Source organism: Lissotriton helveticus, chromosome 1_1 (genome assembly GCF_964261635.1).
Source record: "Lissotriton helveticus chromosome 1_1, aLisHel1.1, whole genome shotgun sequence".
NCBI lineage: Eukaryota > Metazoa > Chordata > Amphibia > Caudata > Salamandridae > Lissotriton > Lissotriton helveticus.
The window spans coordinates 574394003-574416743 of record NC_136057.1 but is presented as its reverse complement, the minus strand read 5'-3'; the positions used below and the strand labels follow the sequence as shown (position 1 = coordinate 574416743).

Genomic DNA, 22741 nt, shown 5'->3' with positions numbered 1-22741 from the left:
AAGCAGTGCGAAGACGTGGACGCAGTGCATTCTGATCCAGGAATGGAGGTCAGAAGTAGCCAACCACACTCCTCTTGGCAGCTGCAGTCTCCAAGCACTCCTAGGCTGATTCTGCAGGACCATACTACTCCAGTTGGTGGGAGAATTCATCATCATCTCCCTACGTGGGAGAATTCATCTTCATTTCCCTCACTGGAGACCCATAACATCGGACAAGTGGGTTTTGCAGATCGTGCAGGAAGGCTATTCTCTACCTTTCCTTTCCTTTCCTTTCTTCCTCTCATTCCGACCAAACCGCAATGGCTGAAGGAGAATCATTTAAAGTTGCTCCTAGTGGAAGTTGCAGCTCTCTTGGCCAAGCGAGCTATAGAAAGGGTCCCAGTTTCAGAAGTAGGCAGTGGCTGTTATTCCCGCTACTTTCTGATTCCAAAGAAGAGCAAGGGGCTACCGCCCATTCTATATCTTCGGATCGTCAATCTCTTCCTCAAAAAGGAGAAATTCAGCATGTTCGCTCTGGCTCAGGTCTTGTCTGCCCTAGACCAAGAAGACTTGGTGGTAGCGTTCGACCTGCAGCATGCGTATTTGCATATTCCTATCCTGCCGGGCCACAAGCGTTACCTGTGGTTCAAGGTAGGCTGCGAGCATTTACAGTTTACCGTGCTCCCCTTCACCCTTAACAATTCCCCTCGGTGTTCCCCAAGGTGATGGCGGCGGTCGCAGCTTATCTGCACAGGCTAGGGGTGTCATTCTCCCCCCTACCTAGACGACGAGCTGTTGAAGGCATCCTCGCCCCAGGCAATTGTCTCTCACCTTCAGACTACCTCAAACCTCCAGCATTCTCTGGGGTTGTCTATAAACATGCCAAAGTCACCTGACTCCTTCTCAGGCGCTCCCTTTCATCCAAGCAGTTCTGGAGAAGGTGCAGTTTCTATCCTTCCGAGCAGCGAGTCCAGGATATTCAGGCGATGATTCCGATGTTTCAGCCTCTATTCTGGATTTCCGTGAGACTGACTCCGAGGTTGCTGGGCCTCATGGCCTCCTCTATCCTGTCGGTGAAGCATACCAGGTGGCGTATGTGGGCTCTGCAGTGGGAACTGAAGTTCCAGCGGCACAGCATCGGGTAAATCTCGCCGACATGGTCCAGATCTTTGAAGGAACTGCGAGAGATCTGCAGTGGTGGTTGACGAACCGTGATTGGGTCAATGGAAGATCCCTCTCCCTTCCCCAACCAGATCTCACAGTTGTGACACATGCATCACTTCTGGGATGGGGCGACCATCTGGGAGAGGTGGAGATCAGGGGACACTGTTCTCCGGCAGAGACGAGGCTCCACATTATTTATTGGGGCTCCTGGCGATTAGATTTGCATTGAAGGCATTTCTTCTCTCTGTCAAGGGGGGAAGCTGGTGCAGGTAATCACGGACACCACCACCACCACCATTTGGTACTGCAACAAGCAAGGCAGGGTGGGGTCGTGGATCCTTTGTCGAGAGGCTCTACGTCTCTGGGCATGGCTGGAACAGCAGGGCGTAACCCTGGTGGTTCAACACCTGGCAGGTTCTCTGAACGCCAGGGAGGATGAACTCAGCCATCGATGCCTAGCAGATCTTTCAGCAGTGGGGAGAAACTCGGTTAGATTTGTTCGCTTCCAAATAGAACGCGCCGTGTCAGCAGTACTGTGCACTGGAGTTTCCATTGTGGCTATCGCTCGGCGGTACATTTCGTCGCGAGTTGAGCTCAGGCCTGCTGAACGCCTTTCCACCCATACCACTCCTGCCCACATTCTGAAGAATATCAGGAACGACCAGGCCCAAGTCATCCTAGTGGTTCCGTATTGGGCGAGGAGAGTCTTGTATCCAGAGCTTCTGAGAATGAGTGTCGATACTCCGATCAGGCTGCCCCTTCTGGAGGATCTTCTGTTGCAGCAGCAGAGGAGGGTTCTCCACCCGAACCGGTCATCGTGGCGCCTCCATGCGTGGAGATTAAGTGGCGGCAGTTGATAGCTTTTGACCTTCCTCCCGAAGTCTGCAACGTTATTCTGGAGGCCATGCTGCACTCCTCCAACCCGGTATACTCCTGCCGTTGGCAGAAAGTTGTATTGTACTCCACTGAGCGGTCTATTGATCCTCTTATCTGCTTCTCTTTCTACTGTCCTCTTGTTCATTCTGATCCTTGCCCAGCAGCGCTCTGCTGTGGGCACTCTTAAGGGTTACCTTTCTGCTCTGTCTGCTTTTTTGCGGCTGCCAGACCAACCTTCTCTTTTCAAATCTCCCATTGTGCATAGATTTCTGAAAGGGCTTCCTCACCTGTTTCCAGCTATGCCCTTTGTGATGCCACAGTGGGACCTTAATTTGGTCCTCACCTACATGTGTGCTCCATTTGAGCCTTTGCACAATTGTCCCCTCCTGCTGTTGACCATGAATACAGCCTTCCTAGTGGCGATTACATCGGTCCGCAGGGTGAGTGAGTTGCAGGTGTTCTCTTTTTTGCCTCCTTATCTTATGTCCTTTCCGGACAAGGTGATGCTTCGCAGCAGGGCCTTTTTTGCCACAACTTGTGACCCAATTCCATCTGGGTCAGTCTATCACTTTATCAACTTCTTTGCTCCGCCGCATCCCTCTAAAGCAGAGGGGCGTCTGCACCATCTGGACCCAAAAAGAGCATTGTCATTTTACCTTTACCACACTAAAGAGTTCCGTGTGGACTACCAACTACTTGTGGTGTACATGAGAGCGAAGGACAGTGCAGAAAAGGACCATTTCTCATTTTTTTTCTTTTTTTTTTTTCTTTTTTTTTTGCAGAGTTTTATATAGCGCGAACTAGAACCGAATCAGTTATCAGAGCGCTTTACATAGAACCAGTTACGTTACATGAGGACACACTTTCATTTTAGGCACGGGGAGATTAAGTGATTTGCCCAGAATCACAGGGGGTTTTTGGCGTCGTTACCGAGACTCGAACCCAGATCCCCAGGTCCGAGGTCGAGCGCCTTAGCCGTTAGGCCAACCCCTCTCTCATTGGGTTGTATCAAGATTTGCTACAGCCTGGTGAAGAAGCAGCCCCCTGAGGGATTAAGGGCCCATTCCACCAGGTAAAAAGGCTGCGACTGCGGCCTTTGCTTGGTGTGTCCAAACATTATTGTTTGGACGGCCAGGTCCGGAGGGACAGGCACTTTGGTCGCTCAGTCCTGCAGAACTTCCTAGTTTAGTAAATTAGTCCGCAGCCCACCGCCGGGATGGCATGGCTTGGGTATCTAATTCAAAGGTAAGTAATCTGCAGCTGGAAGTCTCTATCAGATTAACAAGTTACTTACCTTCTGTAACACATTATCTAGTAGATTCTCTATCTAGCTACAGGCTCCTTACAGCTCCACCCATGCCTCCCCGCTTTGATGACTAATGTTCTAATGTTTTCAAGGCCCTAGTTTTGCACACAACTACGTCAGTTACTTTGTGGCTCTGCGCTACTGGCATGGAAACTACTGACATCCATTCGCGTGTGGGTGGCACCTATATAGGAACTTCAACGTCCTTACCGATGTTGCTGACACGGACAACGTCACACGTAGCCGAATGGAGCCACCCGATGCTGGATGCTAGGGCTATTGCTCAGCAAAAGTTTCCGAATCCAGCCTGACGCCTGGGAATTCATAGGTAAGGAATCTGCAGCTATATTGAGACTCTACCAGTTAATGCGTTACTGAAGGCAAGTAATTTATTCTTTTAGTCAACTATAGTACTATACAAAGTTTATACCACATTTTTCAGATAAAACTAATGCACAGAGGGTGGTATTAAAGAAGGGTGCAGGCTGGTATTGCAGTATGGAGTGTCAGGAAAGGCTGAATCAGGTTAAAAGAATCATCAGCAATGCACCAGTTTTAGGTACTTTTCATGTAAAATGGAAAACCTATTTGACTGTCAGTGCATGTGGAAACAGTCTTGGCTCCCTTCTGATGCAAATGCACAGTGGAAAGGAGGTTATGTATTCTGAATGTAGCCGGGTGGAGCAAGAGGTATTGGCATCTCTGTGGGGATAAAATAATTTCACATTTTATGCGTGGGGTACTACAGACATCATTCGGTAAAATCACAAGCTATGGTTATAACTGTAATTTATTAGGGACTCTGTAGGAGCAAAACCCCAAATTTCAAAATGGATTATTTTGTTGCAGGAATTTAATTGTAAGCTGAACGTGTTATAGTTTGGGAGAAAGCTGTGGTGTATTATTGGTCAAGAAATGTAGAGGAAGAGAAGGAAGAACTGATGTGGGAGATTGATAGTATTGAACATGAAATGAGTATTGGTGTAGCAATCTCTAAGAGGAAGTGGTTTGATGCCATTGATGATTTGAAAGATGTCAGAAATTTAGTGATTGAAGTTTAGACTGGTGTTCAATGAAAAAAAAATTGTTGCAGTAAAACGTTTACTTTCATTTAGTTGATGTTTGGAAGAATAGGAGAATAATTCTTCTGGTTGGTCATAGGAAGAAAGTATTCGATATGCACCATGAGGGGCATGTGGATAGAAGCAGAAATAAGTGGCATGTGAGATAAAAATACTGGTGTGCTGCTGGTAGCAGGAGGCAAAGAGTAAATGTACCTCCCGACCCTGTTAAGGTTCCTCATAAAGTGTGGCAGCAAGTTGCACTGGATACTGTTGGTCCAATGAAGAGTTTAGGTAGACAGCAAGGATTATGGTGGTAGTCTAAGTAGGTTGAAATTGAGTGTTTCACCAAGTTTTGATAACAGATACTAGTGTTCAGTTGTGTTCTAGAGATAGCAATGAGTTATTAGTCGATCAAGGAGCAAAGCGGAGCCATACAGCTTTGTACAATTTGAGAGCCAATGGTTGGTGGAGACTGTTACTTTAGTGGTGGTGGAAAACTTGCAATTAGCAAAAAAAAATTAGTATTAGAAAGTTCCTTTTCTGTCACATGGAAAAGACCATTCTTGTGCAAGTTGTGTACCACTAAATCTCGGTTTCCAGCTCCATCATTTTGTGCGGACCGTTTATCACTTAAACAGGGGTGTTTCAAAAAATACATTTAAAGTTTGGCAATATTTGGTTTTATCTTAAATATGTATATTTTCTGCATACAATGTGGTTAGGGAAATGACAGTTTGCTGTAATGGGAATTCGAACACTCTGTGTGCATTTATTATACGAGGTACTGCCTTTGTAGAACAACAGAGACTTCACTTTCCTAAATGTGTCTTGAAATATTAGCAAGGTTCTCTCCTTGCACATTGTTGCCTGCTTTGAGTTAGATACTACTGCTAGTATGTGAATAGTCTTCCTTTGGTTTTCTATGGTCATCTTATTATGACTAACACATATGTCTCAATAGTGACCTATTTACAAACACAGCTTTTGGTTTTATTTCTGCAGGGAAGACTTCAGTTTTACTGCTTATGCCACCATTTCCTACCTGAAAAAGGGGCCAAAAGTTGATCTTCTCAAGAATGAGAAGCATGCGATCCGCGTGGAAATGAAGAAACGTAAATCAAGTCACTCCACGGACTCGGTATGTTCAATATACTGTTTCAGTAAGAAAGATAACATATCACGTGCTCAACTTTTCAAAGCTGTGATAACACTAAAATGCTAATTTAGTCTACACTGTGCTTTGATAGTTTTGCATTTTGTGAATCTATTCATGGTGTCCGCAGGATAATGAAAGTTTAAAAAGACTAGTAGCGAACAGGGACAAGAGGCCACATGAAGACTTTGTTATGGTTCAAACCTCAGGTGGAACACACATTGACGAGGACCCCCAGCAAAATATGGTGTGGGTTCGCCAAGATAAGTTTAATTGAGGTATAACTAGCATACAAAAGCAAGCACTCCCCAGAATACAATGTCAATTTTAATAGCCTTGAACTTCCGAACATGTAATTGTGTTTAATATGAGTTTTTATTCTTAAATGTACATTGTGACAGAAACATTGTGTATATGTTTATGGGATCTAAGGACCATTTTACGGGGAAATTGAGGCTCTCCTTAGGACAACATGGAGACAATTACTGACAAATGGTTCATGTTAAAGCATGCTAGAGCCAATAACATTTTTGAAAAGGTGATTTAAAGACCACTTCATTGGGTAGTTTGGAGATCCTCTCAGTGGGCCATAGAGCAGGTCTTGGCACATCCAACATGTCCAGTAAGGAAATATTTATTTCCTTTTTTTTTTTTTATTTTTTTTTTTTATTGAGAATTGACACAATATAAAAAACACAACAAAACAAATATACAATTATGATACATCTATAAAATTTTACAAAATTCATATATCAAAACATCCCGTTGATACAAAGCTACATCCTTTAAATTCAGATTTGTTGTTGCCTAACTTTATGAAGGTATATAAAATAATTAATCCATATAAAAGGGTAGAAAGAAAAAAAAAAAAAGATCGAATAATACCTATTTACATATATATATATATACCGCTGTTTAAAAAGATTTGGCAACATTCAAACTGAACAGTGATAAATTACATAAAAGCACCATTGATAGACCTACCCTCCCTCCATGCCTTCACAGGTGCCCACATTTCAAGGCCGAAATCCCGCAATTTTTTACCTTTATAAGAATACAGAGAAGATTCTATGTTATGTATGGTGAGAAATCTGGCCATCCACATCGAGAAAGTGGGGGGAGAGGGATCCTTCCAAGCAGCTGAGATCAGGATTCTTAAAACGGCTGCTGCTAAGAAAATTAAAGCCTCTGCCTCTCTCCTTCCACTCAGCCCTAGTTTACTATCGATCCCAAATATCATAACAGTTGGGGATAGGCTGATGTTTGAGCCTAGCAGCCCCTCCAGGAATTTCTCTATCTCCATTTTAATTGTAGCTAGTTTTTCACAAAGAGAGAACATATGAACCAAATCGGCCGAGTCCTGCTGACATCTGGGACATTTACTATCTTCTCTTATCCCCCATTCATGTAGCTTATCGGGAGTATAGTAAAGGTTGAACATAGTCATAAAATGTTGGGCCTTCAGGTTAGAGGACCTAAGTACCTGCCTATCCAGAGCTAGGGCCTTATCAAAATCTGCATCTGGGTCCTGTAGTTTCATTGCCCAGGCTGCCTCGTGTTTCTCAAGGTCATTAGGCAACCTGCCCAATAGCTCCTGGTATACTACCCTTATTCTATCACCATTGTTCACTACATAATCAAGGATGGGGTTAGGAGCAAGGGAGCAAGCCGCAATTACATCTGCTCTAAAAGTTCGTGCGATTTGGATGTACTTAAAGCTATGACCTATAGATATGTCATACTTCTGTTGAATAGCTACAAATGGCATCAATTTACCACTGCAGACGATATCACCTATCGTCTGAATGCCGTGTTGCTCCCAGAGCTTCCATGCCCCATCCATACTGAGGTTCGGAAAAAAGCTTGATTTCCATAACGGCGAATGTCTATTAATTCTGGGAATCTGCAGATATTTCTGAACTCTTTTCCAAAGATCCCAAGCTCCCAGTATAGTCTTAAGCCTGGTTTTTTTTAAAAATCTACGGCCATTTTTTCTCAGTAGGGCACCCACGGCTTCCTGCCCCATAAGGAGCTCATATATTGAGGGAGGAATATACATATTATCAGTTGGATCCCTAATATAAGTCTGCCCACCACCAGCTTGAAATAAAATAGACATCTGGGTTAATAAACATGCCCAGTGGTAGAATCTTATATTTGGGGCACCCAAACCTCCGAGCTCCTGGGGGAGAGACATATACTTAGCTGCTCTTCTTATCTTGCCGTATTGTCAAAGGAAGCTATTAAATATGGATTCAGTCTTTTTTAACATTTGTTCCTCAATCAGAAAGGGTATAGATCTATATAAATACAGTAGTTTGGGCAGCATTGTCATTTTCAGAACATTTGTTCTTCCAATAATAGAAAGATGTAATGCATCCATACGTTTTAAATCTATTTCTATTTTCTTAAGCAATGGATTAAAATTATCCTGTATAATTGAATCTGTCTCTGCTGTGATAATAACCCCCAGATATGTGGCAGAATTAACATACCGTTGATCCATTTTTATTATATTCTTTGAACAGATCACCTGTGTTTTCTCCTCATTTAACCTATATCCAGAATGATATCCAAATTGTTCGGTGATCTCTATTAGTATTCGCATGGACGCTGCCGGATCAGGTGTCATAACCGCAAGGTCGTCCGCGTATGCCAGAATTTTGCTCTCGAACCCATTAGTAATAACTGGTTTTATACTATTGTTTACTAATATCTGTCTGATCAATGGATCGATATACATGGCAAATAAGATCGGTGAACAGGGGCAGCCTTGACGGGTGCCCCTTTCTATCTTGATCTCAGCAGAGCTTAGACCCATCAATTGTATGTGAGCCATTGGATCTCGATACATGGCCCTGATGGCTTTCAAGATTTTTGGACCAAAGCCTCTCCCCTGTAATACATCCCAAAGATATTGCCATCTTACGCGGTCGAATGCCTTCTCGGCATCGAGGAGGATCATAGCGACCCCCTCCCCCCCGGCATGAGCCTCGAATATAGATATAGCTCTTCTCACATGGTCCGTTGTGCCACGACCAGGAATGAACCCGTGCTGCCATGGGGAGACGAGGCCAGCAATGACCCTCCCCAACCTTGTAGCTATGATTTTTGCGTACAATTTATTATCAGAGTTGATAAGAGATATTGGTCTATAAGAACCAGTGTTCTCTTTAGGCTTACCTTTCTTATGAAATACCACAATATTGGTATCCCTCCAAGTTTCTGGTATTATACCAGTGCATATAATACAGTTAAAGAGATCTAGCAAGTATGGAGCTATCTCGATCCTCAGGTATTTGTATATCTCTAAGGGTATACTGTCAGAGCCGGCAGCTTTACCTCCGGCTAACTGAGACAGTGCTGCTAGTATTTCTTCCTTAGTTATATCACCCTCGAGGCTTACCATTTCATCTGGGTTTAACTTGGGGCCTAAATCTGGGTAATGCCTCCCTAAAATATCTGGGGGGGTATCCCCTGCATCTTCCCTGTATAGATTCTCGTAATATTTTTCAAATACGGATACAATTTCTTGGGGTTCAGTGTAATCTCGACCCTCATCCTGTATACATGTTATGGCGTTTTTAACCCTATCCTGTCTAATTCTTAAGGCTAATGCCCTCCCGGCCTGCTCCCCTGTCTCGTACATTTTCTTCCTATGGGTCCAGTAATCTAAAGATGCCCTATCTGCCAGCTGTTTCTGTATCTCGGCTTTGATCAGACAGATCTTAGTTTGGCTCTGAGCACTCTCCTCCCCCAAAGTTAATGCCAGACAATGTTGTTCCTCTGCTTTAGCCAGATCGACCAGAAGTCTATTCTTATAGTCCTGTTGTTTTTTCCTAAGCAGAGCTGAGTAACTGATTACTTCCCCTCTTAATGCTGCTTTAAATGAATCCCAGACCGAGTTTCTGGAGGCACTGTATTGATTTGCGGCAAAAAACTCGCATGTCCAGTTTCGTAAATATTCAATAAAAGCAGCATCGGCTAATAATTTGCGGTCAAATGTCCAAGATCTTCTTTTCCTATTAGGACCTAAACCACTATGACTTATAATTAACGGATTATGATCCGATAATATTTTGGGAAGCTTTTTGATATTGACTTTCCCAATCTCTCCTGAGGAAATTAGAGCATAATCAAGTTTACAATACTTCTGGTGGGGACAGGAATAATAAGTGAAACCTGGGTCGTCAGGATATTTTGAGCTCCATATATCAACCAGACCATGTGATTTCATCATAGATAGGAGTGCCCTTGAAACTCTGGGTTTTCTGCCACTATAAGGAACATTACTAGAGAAATCAATTGTAACGTTAAAATCTCCACATACCAAAATCGGTGTGGGCCAGCTTGACAACTCGCTTTCGACCACTTCAAATATTGTGGGGTCGTCAAGGTTTGACCCATAGATTCCACAAATCGTTAACCCACAACCTAATTCTACAATGGCCCATCTCCCTGCTGGGTCTGATTTAGCCCGTTTAGCCCCTCCCAGAGTTGCTTTTCCCAGAATTGCCACGCCTCTTATAGTTGAGGTCTGGGAAGAACATGTGAGGAGATCCTCTCAGTGGGCCATAGAGCAGGTCTTGGCACATCCAACATGTCCAGTAAGGAAATATTTATTTCCATAGTGTGCAGACAATACCAATCTACACAGTGCCTCGGTAATGGTTGTTGCTAGTTTCTCCCCAGAAGAATTTCAGTTCTGCTGACGTCTTGTGATGATTGGTGTCCAAAGACCCAAACTCAGTTCCCCTTTAAATAATTCTTTTTGTTATTTTGAAATTCAAAAGCCTATGTAGTTACAAAACACTTTAAAAAATGATTGCATTCAAATGTTGAGTACAATTAAAGGACTCTCTTAGTGTTATTCACAGTTATGTTAAAGGGCAAAAGAGCAGAACAAATTAGACTGGTTAACAAATAACATACCAATCATAGCATATACCATAGGAGTCATAAGTGCTTCAGAGGCATATGTTTCACATGTACGTTACTTTGAACATATTAAGTCCCATATTTATATAGTTCTGAGACCACGCTCTCCACATATATTTATTACCAAACTTTATGGTGGGATCCTCATTTCATGACTTAAGTTTTAAATCTAGAAAAATTAATCATATGCATTAAAGATAAGCTCTAACCAAGGACATCTACAACAAGAGTGATATAGGCACCCAAATAGGAAGTGCTTATGGGTTTCTGTACTTTGTTCATCACAAAAACTCCTAAAGTAGAAGAGCGCCAATGCCCAACCCTATTTGCTAAAAATAAGTCTTATTTTAGCTTTATTTTACCAGTATAAGATAGCTTTTAGACAAAACATGCTGTACAAAGCAGTGGGGCCGCTGTACAAATGATCACTTGCAATTTTGGTGGCAAAGGATAAGATATTTGTATTTTGGACACATAACCAACCAATTTGATGTTGCAAATACGATGAAGGGGTAGTCTTAGGAATGTTGTCGAGGGTTCCCATTGCAACATTTAATCCAGGGAGGAACACTTTTTAGGGAGACCAACTACTAGACTGTTGCAATGGGTCAATGTGCTTAGGATGAGTACACAAATACTGTTTTTGGCTTTATGAAAGGGATATTATGTGAAGAAGGTTTAGCCTGTCTAAGTACCATCGCTCCAAATACTTCCTTAACTTAAGAGATAATAATCCCTCTTTCAAGGTCTGCGAAATAGCAGTCCTCTCCATGTACTCTATTTTAAGTCGCAATAAATGTCCCATTAACATTCCTCTTGCCTTTACTGTTCAATGTTGTTTTGTTGTGAAAATATGGAAAGTGAGGCATAGCAGTACCCAGTAGAATAACCTCTTTTTGGAAGGGTCATTGAAGGGTTTTTGTTGGGACTGGACGGAGCTTGCTGAGTGTCACTCCGCGGAATCCAGGGAGTGACCAAAAAACTCCACAGAATTCAGGCGGAGTATTGCATGTTGTGCTTTTATTTTGCAAAGTAGTGTTTCTAGTTGTGCAATTACACCTATAAAAGTCAAATTAAATGTCCCTAAATGCAAAAAAAGGCTAGGTTAGGAAGGGACCAGTTTTACAACTTACTTCCTCTCCTCTCCTGTTGTATGGCGTTTTAGGATCCGAAAGTGAAATTTTCCCGATTCATGCCCTTATATTGGTACAATTCACATTATCCTAATATAGGCGTAGAAATCATTCCCTTATTTAGGCAGAGCTCATGCAGACCAGATACAGGCATTGCTTCTTCCACCCGTATCAAAACGTCACAACGATTTCTTGGAAAATTGGCTTAAGTAGTGAGGGACCTCCCTTGCTTGAATATTGATTTGTCCAAGAACTCATGTACTTTACAAAGAACTACTATTCCCTTGGGGGTTCTTTCCTGACGTTATTATGCCCGACTTTACGTCAAACTAGGCACCTTCAAGGTATAAATATGCCTTCACTTGCTCTAGCAAGACACGGTGGTTTGGAGCAGTTCGACTATCTACTTGCCCGCGCAGCTCGCTATAGAAAGTGCGGAAGGAAGCCGACCCTCCAGCCGACGCACTTATCGAGAGGCTGCATTTCTCCCGGCGAGAATACAGCTCCAGTGTTTCCAAGCTCCCCTTGCGGGGTGTTGGGAAATCGAGTCCCAAGACTTAGATACCAGACCTCCTTCATTCTAAACTAAGGTATGGAGCTGATTAGAACCTAGATAAACCTTGGATAGATTCTTGGCAAAGAAAAACTAAACCTATGCTACACCACACTTACTCCCTCCCGCGTACTAGACTTAGGTTAGGTACATTGGGGTAGGCGTATTTTAGAAGCACCAGTTGAGTACTTTTTGCCATTGTTCTTTATGTATGTATTTATATATGGTTTAGAAACCATACAATGCTCTTACAGTATTATTGTATAATATTGTTCTTGCTGTACGCATTATACTTTGCAGTCTGAATTACGATTGTAGCAGTTCACTTTACTTGCATGAGAAAGAAGACTGTTCAATAAAACCTTTTATTGAAAACGCCCGTCTCTCTATTTCTCTGCATCTCTGTAGCAATGAAGCATGCACGAGTGACTGAGTGAAATACTTATCTATTGTTTCCATGACTCTAGAGATATGTTTCTTATTCTTGGGAAATAAAGTGGTCATGTTTATGTGGTGGTCAGAAACTAATCCCTTCTTGTGAATTCGAGAAAGTTTCTAGTGACCTCTGAGCTAGCTGGCATTCACTATTAAGTTTAGTATATTCGATAGAGACCTAGTCAACCTCGGTCCTACGTCTAAACTATAAGATATACTATTCCAATGCGCAGAGCCTATTGGGAATATAGGAACTACACTCCACTCCTCGTACTGATGCTGGGACTCTGCCGCACCCACCTGTCTGTACTTTTCGTAGATCCGGGTTCCACCCCACTTACAGAGAGGGCAGCAGGTTGCAGAGGCGGGAGTCTGGCTCGTGAGCCCTGAAGTGCAACAGAGAGCTGGCCATGGAACCAGTACACCACGGAGCTAAAGCAGCTGACAGACGGATGGACAGTCAGTCTGTTGCACTGCCCCCCTACAAGATACTTGTCTGGTTTGTAGAATCATGAGAGAGCACCCTTTGGTGTTCCCACGCTCACTGGCTAAGGATCAACCCTCAGTCCGCCATTGGCCAATGATCAACCTTCGGGAGGCTCTATAGCTAAACCATACAGCAGAAAACGGAAAAGACAAGAGAATGAGACTCGAGAAGGGGCCATCTTGGAAGTGTAGAAGAGTAAGACTAGAGCTCTTCTGGAGCAGTGATCACATATATATTATTTTATAGGGTATTTTATATTTCATTTTGAAGCAGAAAGTTCTTCAGATTTGTAGTGATATATGATTCTTTGGACTTAAGCTGGAATTGTTGTCCAAACATCTACGTATCTGTGCTTACTGTTTGTGACCATTGTTTAGTGTAACTGGTGCTCATATAAAGCACCAGTGATTTTTCCTGATGTATGTTGTTGTGCCCCAGTCTGCAGCTAGCACCACAGCCTATGCATCGGTGCACGGCACCGTTTCCCTATTACTGTCTGAGTCTTCTAACCCTGGGCGCAGTGCTTCACTCCGTCCACGGAGTGTGCGTACTGTTGCCTACTTCGCGATTCACAAAGTAGGCGTAGTAGGCAACACTACGCGCACACTGTGGACGGAGCGAAGTTGCCCGCCACCCGCCTCCCTCCCGCCCTCTTCTACATGCCTAATTTAATGTTAAATAGAGTAAAAGTAAATTAAAAAGGACTTACCTGATATGCGGCGTCCCGGAGCTCCCTCTTCTGCTGTCACGCCGACTTCTTCCAGCCAAATGCGCATTTGGCTGGAAGATATATAAAGAGCATTGTGACACAAAAAAATTCCAACCCAATAAAAGGTCAGAACATTAGTAACACTTCCTTCTTTTTTCAATCAAAATAAATTAAGTGAACATAAATAAACTTATTAAAACAAGAAAGAGAGATGATCCAATCCAAAGAATCCTCTTCGAGGGGAGAGAGATCTTGACAACTTTAGAGGAAAGCGAATAGTCCAAATTAATAATCCTTAATAACCCATCCGAATTATTGTCGAGCACGACCTAAAAGGTAAAGAAAAATAAGTGAATAGAGGGATGGAATTAGGGAGGGAATAATATTAGCCTCCGTGGCTTTAATAAAATCCAGATTTTCTGGTCAACAAAGTTGGGGAAAATCTACATTTTATGGCAAGACCGGAGGCTAATCTTATTGCAAGTTTAAAGCATTTTCAATAGACATGAAGCAGCATTTTCAATAGGTCTAAAATATAACATGCGAAAAACCTTATCATTTGACCAATCAGCACATTTAAGAATATCATTCAAAGAACCTCCTTGAGAAGCAGAGGCACCAAGGACAGAGTGTGCGCCAAACATGGTAACATATCAGACAATTTCATTTAACCAATCTTTCTAGAGTTGAAGGTGAAACACCTTTGTAAGGTTTCCTGAAAGAAATCAGTAACAGTTTGACGTTAGATCTTAATGAAGTTTTCTTTACATATTCTTTAACGCATCTGACAACACATAAATTGACATAATCATCAAGGATAGAAAATCGTTTGAGGATTAGTTTCGGTTCTGTTTAAAAACTCTGGGGAAAAAACTCTGTTAGAAATTTCTAAAGCTTTAACATCAGAGACTCTTCTAAAAGAGACTAAACGGAGAAGGTTGTGAGTTTGAAGGAAAGTAGTTTGAGAGATAATTAATTGTTTGAACCCAGGCTATCTATAAATTTCAAGACTTTGGAATTATACCTAGAAATGGGTGGTTTAGAAATCCTAATACTTCTTAACAATCTTTTAGTAAGTACATTTTGACCCACAGAAAAACCATTGACCAGAGATTCGAGGCAAAGATGGGGGATGCGATCGCATCCGAGTGAGTAGCAGAACCGTTCTCACTGATGGGTCGTCTCCCCCGTTTGAATAGCTTCTCTGAATGTGGATTAAGTGACCTGGAATTTGAGTAAACCGTCGTTGAGCTCTAAGATATTGCTGACACTACCCGCTGGCTCACCTGGGTATGAGGTTGGATATGAAGGGCTGCTACCGCCGGGTCTTGTTTGCAACTTGGCGTTCCTCGGCTGGGTTCCCAGTCGGTTTGGTGGATCGGTTTCAGGGGCGGTGTTGGGTTGCTGGTCTCAGCAACTCTAACGAGAGTCCACGGCTGGCGGCACAGCAGGATCAGCGCTTCACGTTGGTGGAAGGAAAGACGGCGAGCGAGGCATAATTTCGCAATGGCTCCTACGAATGCTAATCCTGCCTCGATGACTAAAACCACCAAACCGAAAACTCGAGCGACAACGGCAGATACGGCAGTTACAGCAACAGTGGCAGCAATGGTTACAGAAGAAGGCGAACAGGTAGAAGGGGCTTGCACTGGTGCCCCGAATATTTGCTGTATCTCGATGCTCTCTTCTGCCCCGGCTCCAGCTCCGGCCATTGATCAGACAGTGATGATGCATGCTGAGAGTTGTAGTTCCGGTGCTACTCCGAAAATTCCTGGTATGTTTAAGAAAAGGAATTTAACCACTCCAGATGAAAGACAAGGTACTGAAATTTCTCAAGTCTTAAACGCCACTCACACTTTCTTGTCTATTAACACTGTTGCTTCTAACGTCGCTAAAACTGGTGTCACAAATCCAGGAGTCTCTAAGGGCACAGCCCCCTTACCCCTCCCTGAACAGGGGGATCAGTCTACTGAAGTGCCCCCCTAAAAGCCTCAGAGTCCACAAAGGACTGTGATTGGCCGCGATATAGGGCAACTCCTCCCTGAGAATATGGCTTTACAGATTTCATCGAATATACTACCTTCTAATTGCTCTATGGAAGTAGCTGACCCAACAGGGGATAGAGAGTCAATTGACTCAGCAGGCAACTTCTATTCTATGTCAGATTTGTCTAATGCATTAGAATTAGAAAGTCTGGGGGGGGATGGTGAAGGGGAAGGAGAATGGAAAGATGATTTAAGCGCCACTAGTTCTGTGGAGAAGGGGCAGAACTCATTAACCGAGGAAGATGATGATAATGATACATCACCTGCCCCCAGAACCGAGTGGGGGCCGAGGAAAGTACTGTCCGTAAGGTCATGGGCGTAAATGACAAGACCATATATACAGATTCAGGAGCAGTGGAGCACCAAGGTTCACCAATATTAACGGATTCAACAACAGTGTCAGAAGATCAGCCTCAGCTCATTCAAATGCCTGAAATTACTATAGGCATGCTCTACCAAGTTATGCTGCAACACAGAGAGGAAACTAGATCTGAGAACCTGCGTACGCAAGGTGCGGTACGTAGACTGCAGAACAATCTGAGGCGAGTAGCTAAAGCTTGCAACGAAAGCATCAGCAAGGGTACTCGAGGCAGAGGGCAGGATCTCCGCAATTGAAGATGCAATGACATTGCAGAAATCACAGCTCTCGACACTTGAAACTGTAAGGGAAGACATTAACTGGAAGCTAGTTGACCTAGAAAATGGATTGAGGCGTAACAACCTACGCATCCTAGGTGTTCCTGAAGGAAGTGAGGGGTCTAATAGTAGGCAGTTCGTCATCGACCTCTTCAAAGAAGCCTTTCTAGATCTCCCTCAGTGGCAATGGACATTGAGCTTCAAAGAGTTCATAGATTCCCCTTTCAATTGAAAAAGGATCCTAGAGGTGTCTTGAATGTAAAACCAAGAGCCATACTAATCTCCCTGAATAATTTCCTGGCTCGAGAAGCACTCTATGACTTGGCTAGACCAGACTGGAAACGAAAGGGGAAAGGTGTGGAATTCTTCGTCCGTCCGGACTACTGCCATGCCACAGTCCAACAGCGCTGGCAGTTCCGGCAGCTCATCCCTTCCTTTCAAGCCAAGGGAGCCCAGGCTTTTCTTCTCAACCCCTCAAAGTTGAAAGAGATACACAAAGAGAGAACTTATTTTCTAACTTCGGAAAGTGCTGCAAAAGACTTACTAGCGACTCTTTAATTTTTTTTTTCTTTTCAGCAGCTATTGGACACTGATTACTGATCACTGAACACTGTATTGACTGTATATTTTTTGATAGACGGGCTCAGATGATAAACATATGATTCACTCCATCCTTTGGGTTGTCATAGCGGTGGGAGTCCATCTTTTTTCTGGGGGAGGGGTAGACGGGAGGTGGTTAACAGGAGGCGATCGGCGAAACGCCTTATGCTTCTCAGACCATCATTTTGGGGACTTTTTAGTCCCTTTGCCTTTTTTGTTTGTGTGGGGTGTGCGGGGCAGGGGGGCGGGTGTTACCAGGGGGTGGGTGAAGGGGCACTGTGGTGGAGCAAGCAAGAACAGAATCATTAGGTGCAGCATAGGTATTGCTTTTGAAATGTTTAATACATTTTTCTTTTTTCTCTGCCAGGTGACTATGTTAAATGCTATTTTCCTTAGATGGGACAGTCATGCTTTATTGTTTATCAACCAATTAAAAAAAGAAATTGCTCTGTAATGGCTAACATTCGAATCTGTTCATGGAATGTATGTGGGCTAAATAACAAGAAAAAACGAGGTATATGTTCCCATATTATACAGAGCATGAGGCTAGACATATTGTGTCTACAAGAGACACATTTGATATGGAATAATAGGCAATGGCTTAACGAGCTGGGCATGCAAGTACTGGGGTGTACCCGCCAAGGTACTACCACAAGGGGGGTGGCAATTCTTATGAGAAGAGGGCTGGGAAGCTGTAAACGTATTAAAGCGGACTCTTATGGCTGATGAGTCATAGCGGAAATCTCTATAGAAACTAACCTATGGACTATTTGCTTGATTTATGGTCCAAACTCAGATGATCCAGATACCATTAATTGTCTTAACATTGAACTAGCCGGTTGGCCTGCTCCACTATTACTTTGTGGAGATCTTAATATCCACATTGAGCGAGACTTTGATATCCGGTCTGATTCGCTATATGGGGGGTGGAAAAAAAAGACATACAAAGCTTTACGGGGATTAATAACAGAGTTTGGGTTATATGATGTGGGATTTGTAAAAAATATTACTTATCCGGGATTTACTTTTTTCTCAGTCCCGCATCAAAAATTTGTGCGTCTAGATTATTTTTTTGTAACTTTTACATTAATTGGCAGTATAAAGTTTCAAATTTATCCAAGAATATTTTCGGATCACAACCCTATTTTGATAGAGATAAAGGTAGAGAGAGCTAATGGACCTAAGACTACGTCATGGTCATTTGAGCGCAAGCTGCTGGCAGACCCTCAATATATTCAACATATGACTAATTGGATGAAAGAATTTTTCGAATTCAATTGGGGGTCAGCCTCAAATCAATCTGTTTGGGACGCGTTTAAATCCGCAGTTCGAGGGGAGACCCTATCTTTCTCTATTCATAAGCAGAAAAAAGCTAGGGATACTCCTGCTAATCATTACAAGGCTGTGCAGGACTGGGAAACCAAATTAATTGTAGCCATAAACGCTCTACAAGATACCGAGCATATTAAATCTACTCTTGCCATATATAAATCTAGATTGTGTGAAATTTTCGCCATGAAATTGGCTGAACAGGTTGCAACTTTCCGATCTAAGATCTATGAAGTTGGGGAAATGTCAGGACGGTATCTTGCTGAAAAAAATTAGGCAGAAGGCAGTGGTCAATTCTGTGGATGAGATCCAGGATGATAGAGGTCAAATTCATCAAAATCCCTGTGAAATTTTAGAGGTTTTTTGTATATTCTATAGCAAATTATATGCAGAGGAAATTTCTTCTTATTCATTCGAAAAGGTACTGAATTTTCTTGACTCGGATAACATCTCCAAATTAACGGGCGCACAAGTGGCGGCACTTGAATTGGAAATTACATGGGAAGAATTAGAGTCAGCTATTCTTTCTCTCGCGGTAGGAAAGGCTATGGGACCAGACGGCATCCCGTTAGAGCTTTACAGGGTCTTTAGAAATGTTCTGAAACAAGATCTGTTATTGATGTTTTTAGAAGCTCAGAAAGGAGCAGCTCCAGTATCCTGGAGGCAATCGATTATTATGGCCTTCTTAAAGAAGGAAAAACCTCCTCTTTCTCCTGCATCTTTTAGGCCCATATCGTTGATCAATGCTGATAGCAAGATCTTTTCAAAAATCCTGGCTTCCCGTCTTTCAGCTGTAATATCATCAATTGTTTCACCGTGGCAGCATGGTTTTATTCCGAATCGGGACACCTCTGATCATGTCAGGCGAGTAATCGCGTTGATGGTTTGGGCGCAGGCGACAAAAACTGAAATTGGTATTACCCTGTTGGATGCCGAGAAGGCATTCGACAGGGTAGCATGGCCATATTTATGGGACATGCTGACCCTGAAAGGTTTTGGACCCAAGATTATCCTAGCTCTAAAAACATTGTATGTTCTGCCAACATCTTGTATCAGAATCGGTATGAACAAATCGACTTCCTTTTCTATTTTTTTTTTTATTTCAAATCTTTTTTATTGAAGAAAAGGAAAACAAAGAAAATACAATAAGGCTTCAAATGCATAGATACACAAATGTGTTGTTCGACTACAGTACACAAACCTGAAAGAAAATCACATTACACTTGTTTGGTGATGCCTGTGAACAGGGCTACATGGTGTTAATTATACAGTACAGAAATAAATAATCGGGATAGAAAAAATGTACAGTTACAAGACAATACAAGCTACCAGAAAATCGGTTAGGCACTGCAACTCGCATTTGTCTGAGTATACAACATCAATTAGTACATCACGGAGGATCAAAATGGAAGGAAGATGCATCCAGTGCCTTCCAGAGTCTCCTATTGGAAGGTCGCCATGTGGCAGATTGCAGCGCCGGATTATCAGCACCTCTCAAGAATGTAAGCCAGTCCTGCCAGATTTTAAAGTTAACCTCTGACGTATTCTTCCATTTACACAAGATCACCTTACATGCTAGCGTTAGCATCAAATCCAATAGTTGGCGATCATGTGTGTTCGTTAGTTGTGGGTCAAGAGCTCCCAATATGATATACACAAATTCTCTCACAGGTTTCAGATCGAAAACGTGGTGAATGCAATCAAAGATCTTCCCCCAATAGGTCTGCAAGGAGGGGCAGTGAAAGAGCATATGGGCGAGATCGCCAGTCCCTGACTGACAATTCCAGCATGTGGGCGTGTCCCTCAAGTGGCACTTAAAGAGCCTATCCGGGGTCCAGAATGTCCTATTTAATAACATGTATTTTGTTTGAGAGGATGGGTGAAACCTTACTAGATAATGCGGTTCTATGTATCATGTCCCAATCGAACTCTATCCCAGTAGAGTTGGGTTCTGTTTCCCATTTGACTTCTACCTGTCTGTGAGATTTCCTGGGCAGAGGGAGCAGCAGCTTATATATTTTAGAGACGAAGTGTCCCGCGGACATGAGTCTTGGTAAATGGGACACTAGCCAAGGTGTGTGAGGGACAAGGCTACGGGGTGCTATAATGGCTTTTAATTTCAAGAACTCGTAAAAGTCCATTGGTGTGAGGTCATATGTTGCTTGTAAGCTCGAGAAAGGGAGGGGTTGCGTCCCTTAATAGAGGTCCGTCACCAAGTTAATGCCTTTCTTGGACCATGATTCCCAATAAAGGGTTTTGCCATTAGATTTAAAATAGGGATTTCTCCATAGGGCCATAAGTGTCTGATTGTGAAATTAGTTTTGTGGGGCTGGTCAAGCCGCAATAAGGCTCGCCTAGTATTCAGCATAATATATTTAGAGTGAGGTAGGTGAGAGAGATCCATGGTAAGCAGGGTCGGTAGAGGCGCGTGAGCGATGATAGATTTCTCAATATTTAACCACATTGGGACATAAGATGGGGAGTCTACCAGCCACTGCGCTCCTTGTTTGCATAGGAATGCTGTTTGGTAATTCCTGAATGAGGGAAGACCCAGGCCGCCTTTTTCTTTTGCCAGTTGCAGCTTTTTCAGTGATACCCTGGCTTTCTTACCCTGCCACAGGAATCCGCCAAACAGTTTATCCACCTTATTGATGAAGTCGTCAGTAAATGTCATGGGGAGCATGATGGCTAAATAGTTCACCAATGGTGTGGACATCATTTTACGGGTTTCAGCCCTGCCCCACCAAGAAAGGAACTTGGGTGACCATCCGTCCAGCAATGAGGAGATCTTTTTCAGGGTTAGTTCCTCATTTGTTTTTAAAGTGGTGATTAGGTCTTTATCGAAATAGAGTCCCAGATATTTAAAACAGTGTGGTTGCCAGGTTAGACCAGAGTTTCCAAGGATATCTTTATCACCTATATTATTAAGAAGTTTGACCTCCGTTTTGTCCTTGTTCAGTTTGTAACCCAGGAAAACTCATCAATATTCGCCATAAGTGCGGGTATGGCCTCATCCGCTCTTTCCGACATAATTAATACATCATCCGCGTAAGCGGTAAGCTTGATATTATAACCCTCAAATGGGATACCAGCAATCGCGTCATTATTTCTTATGTGGTAAAGGAATGGCTCGATTGCCAGCAAAAATAAGGAAGGAGATAGGGGGCACCCTTGTCTTGTGCCCTGTTGTAAGCGTATACAGGAGCAGAAAGAGCCACCTGCCCTAACCTTTGCCGAGGGACAAAAATAGAGGGACATTACTAGCTTCGTGAATGTTCTTGCCAGGTTAAACTTGTGTAAGACTGCTTCCAGGAAAGACCAGTCGACTTTGTCGAAAGCCTTTTCGGCGTCTAATGTTATTGCCGCCGTGGGTGTGTCTAGGAGTTTCGCTTTCTCCAGCACGTGTGCTAGTACCCTAGTATTGTCACTGGACAACCTGTTCTTTAGAAACCCGGCCTGAGAGGGATGGATCAGTTGAGGGAGTACCTTCTGAAGACGAGCAGAAAGGATCATGGCTAAAAGTTTGCAATCAAGGTTAATGAGGGAGATTGGCCTGTAGTTTTTCGGGAGAGAAGGGTCTTTACCATCTTTTGGGAGTACTGCAATTATAGCTTCGGACAGGGTGCCTTTAACTTCGCCTGAGTCATTTATTTCCCGAAAGAGGTGCAGAAGAGGATCTACCAGCAAGGAGGGAAAGGTTTTATAATATCTAGCTGTAAATCCATTGGGGCCTGGTGCCTTCCCGCACTTTAATGACTTAATCGCTTGTTCTATGTCAGAGGTCGTGATTGGTGCATTAAGACGTAGTTGCTCGTCAGATGAAAGCTTTGGGAGGTCACATTCATTTAAATATTCCTGAATCTTGTTTTCTTCTACAGACACATTCTTGGCATATAAGGTTTCATAAAAGTCTTTAAATACTTCCGCTGTCTTATCCGGTTCTGAGTGCATGACCCCTGAAGCATCCTTAATAACATTAATTGTGTTCTTCTGAACCTTGAATTTCAGATACGAGGCCAGGCTCTTACCCGCTTTATTTGAGTCACACAGTTTGAACCTCCGTTTCTTATCTAACCATACCCCCCGCTCTTTCGCTCACTATTTTATTATACTCATATTTCTAGTTGGCCAATGCATTCAGTGTCATACCATCTCTGCTCCTCTGATGTTTACTCTCTAGGGCCAATATTTCTTGCTCTAAGTTTTCCAATTTCATGTTATGGTCCCTGTTCATTGCTGATCTAATTTTAATGCACACCCCCCTAATAGTGCTTTTCAGGGCCTCCCATCGGACGAGATCGGTAGTGTCTCCCCTCTTATTATGTTCCAGGTAT

General features: G+C 43.0%; 1 protein-coding gene across 4 annotated transcripts in view; it reads left to right on the top strand.

Moving 5' to 3' along the window:
- The window catches only part of RECQL (RecQ like helicase), a 290431-nt gene that overhangs the window by 258067 nt on the left and 9623 nt on the right, over positions 1-22741 (top strand). For all 4 annotated transcript variants that reach the window (XM_078674068.1, XM_078674065.1, XM_078674064.1 and 1 more), the window contains exon 14: positions 5392-5527. In XM_078674068.1, coding sequence (XP_078530194.1) covers positions 5392-5527 — 136 coding nt within the window. The remainder of the gene's footprint in view (positions 1-5391; positions 5528-22741) is intronic.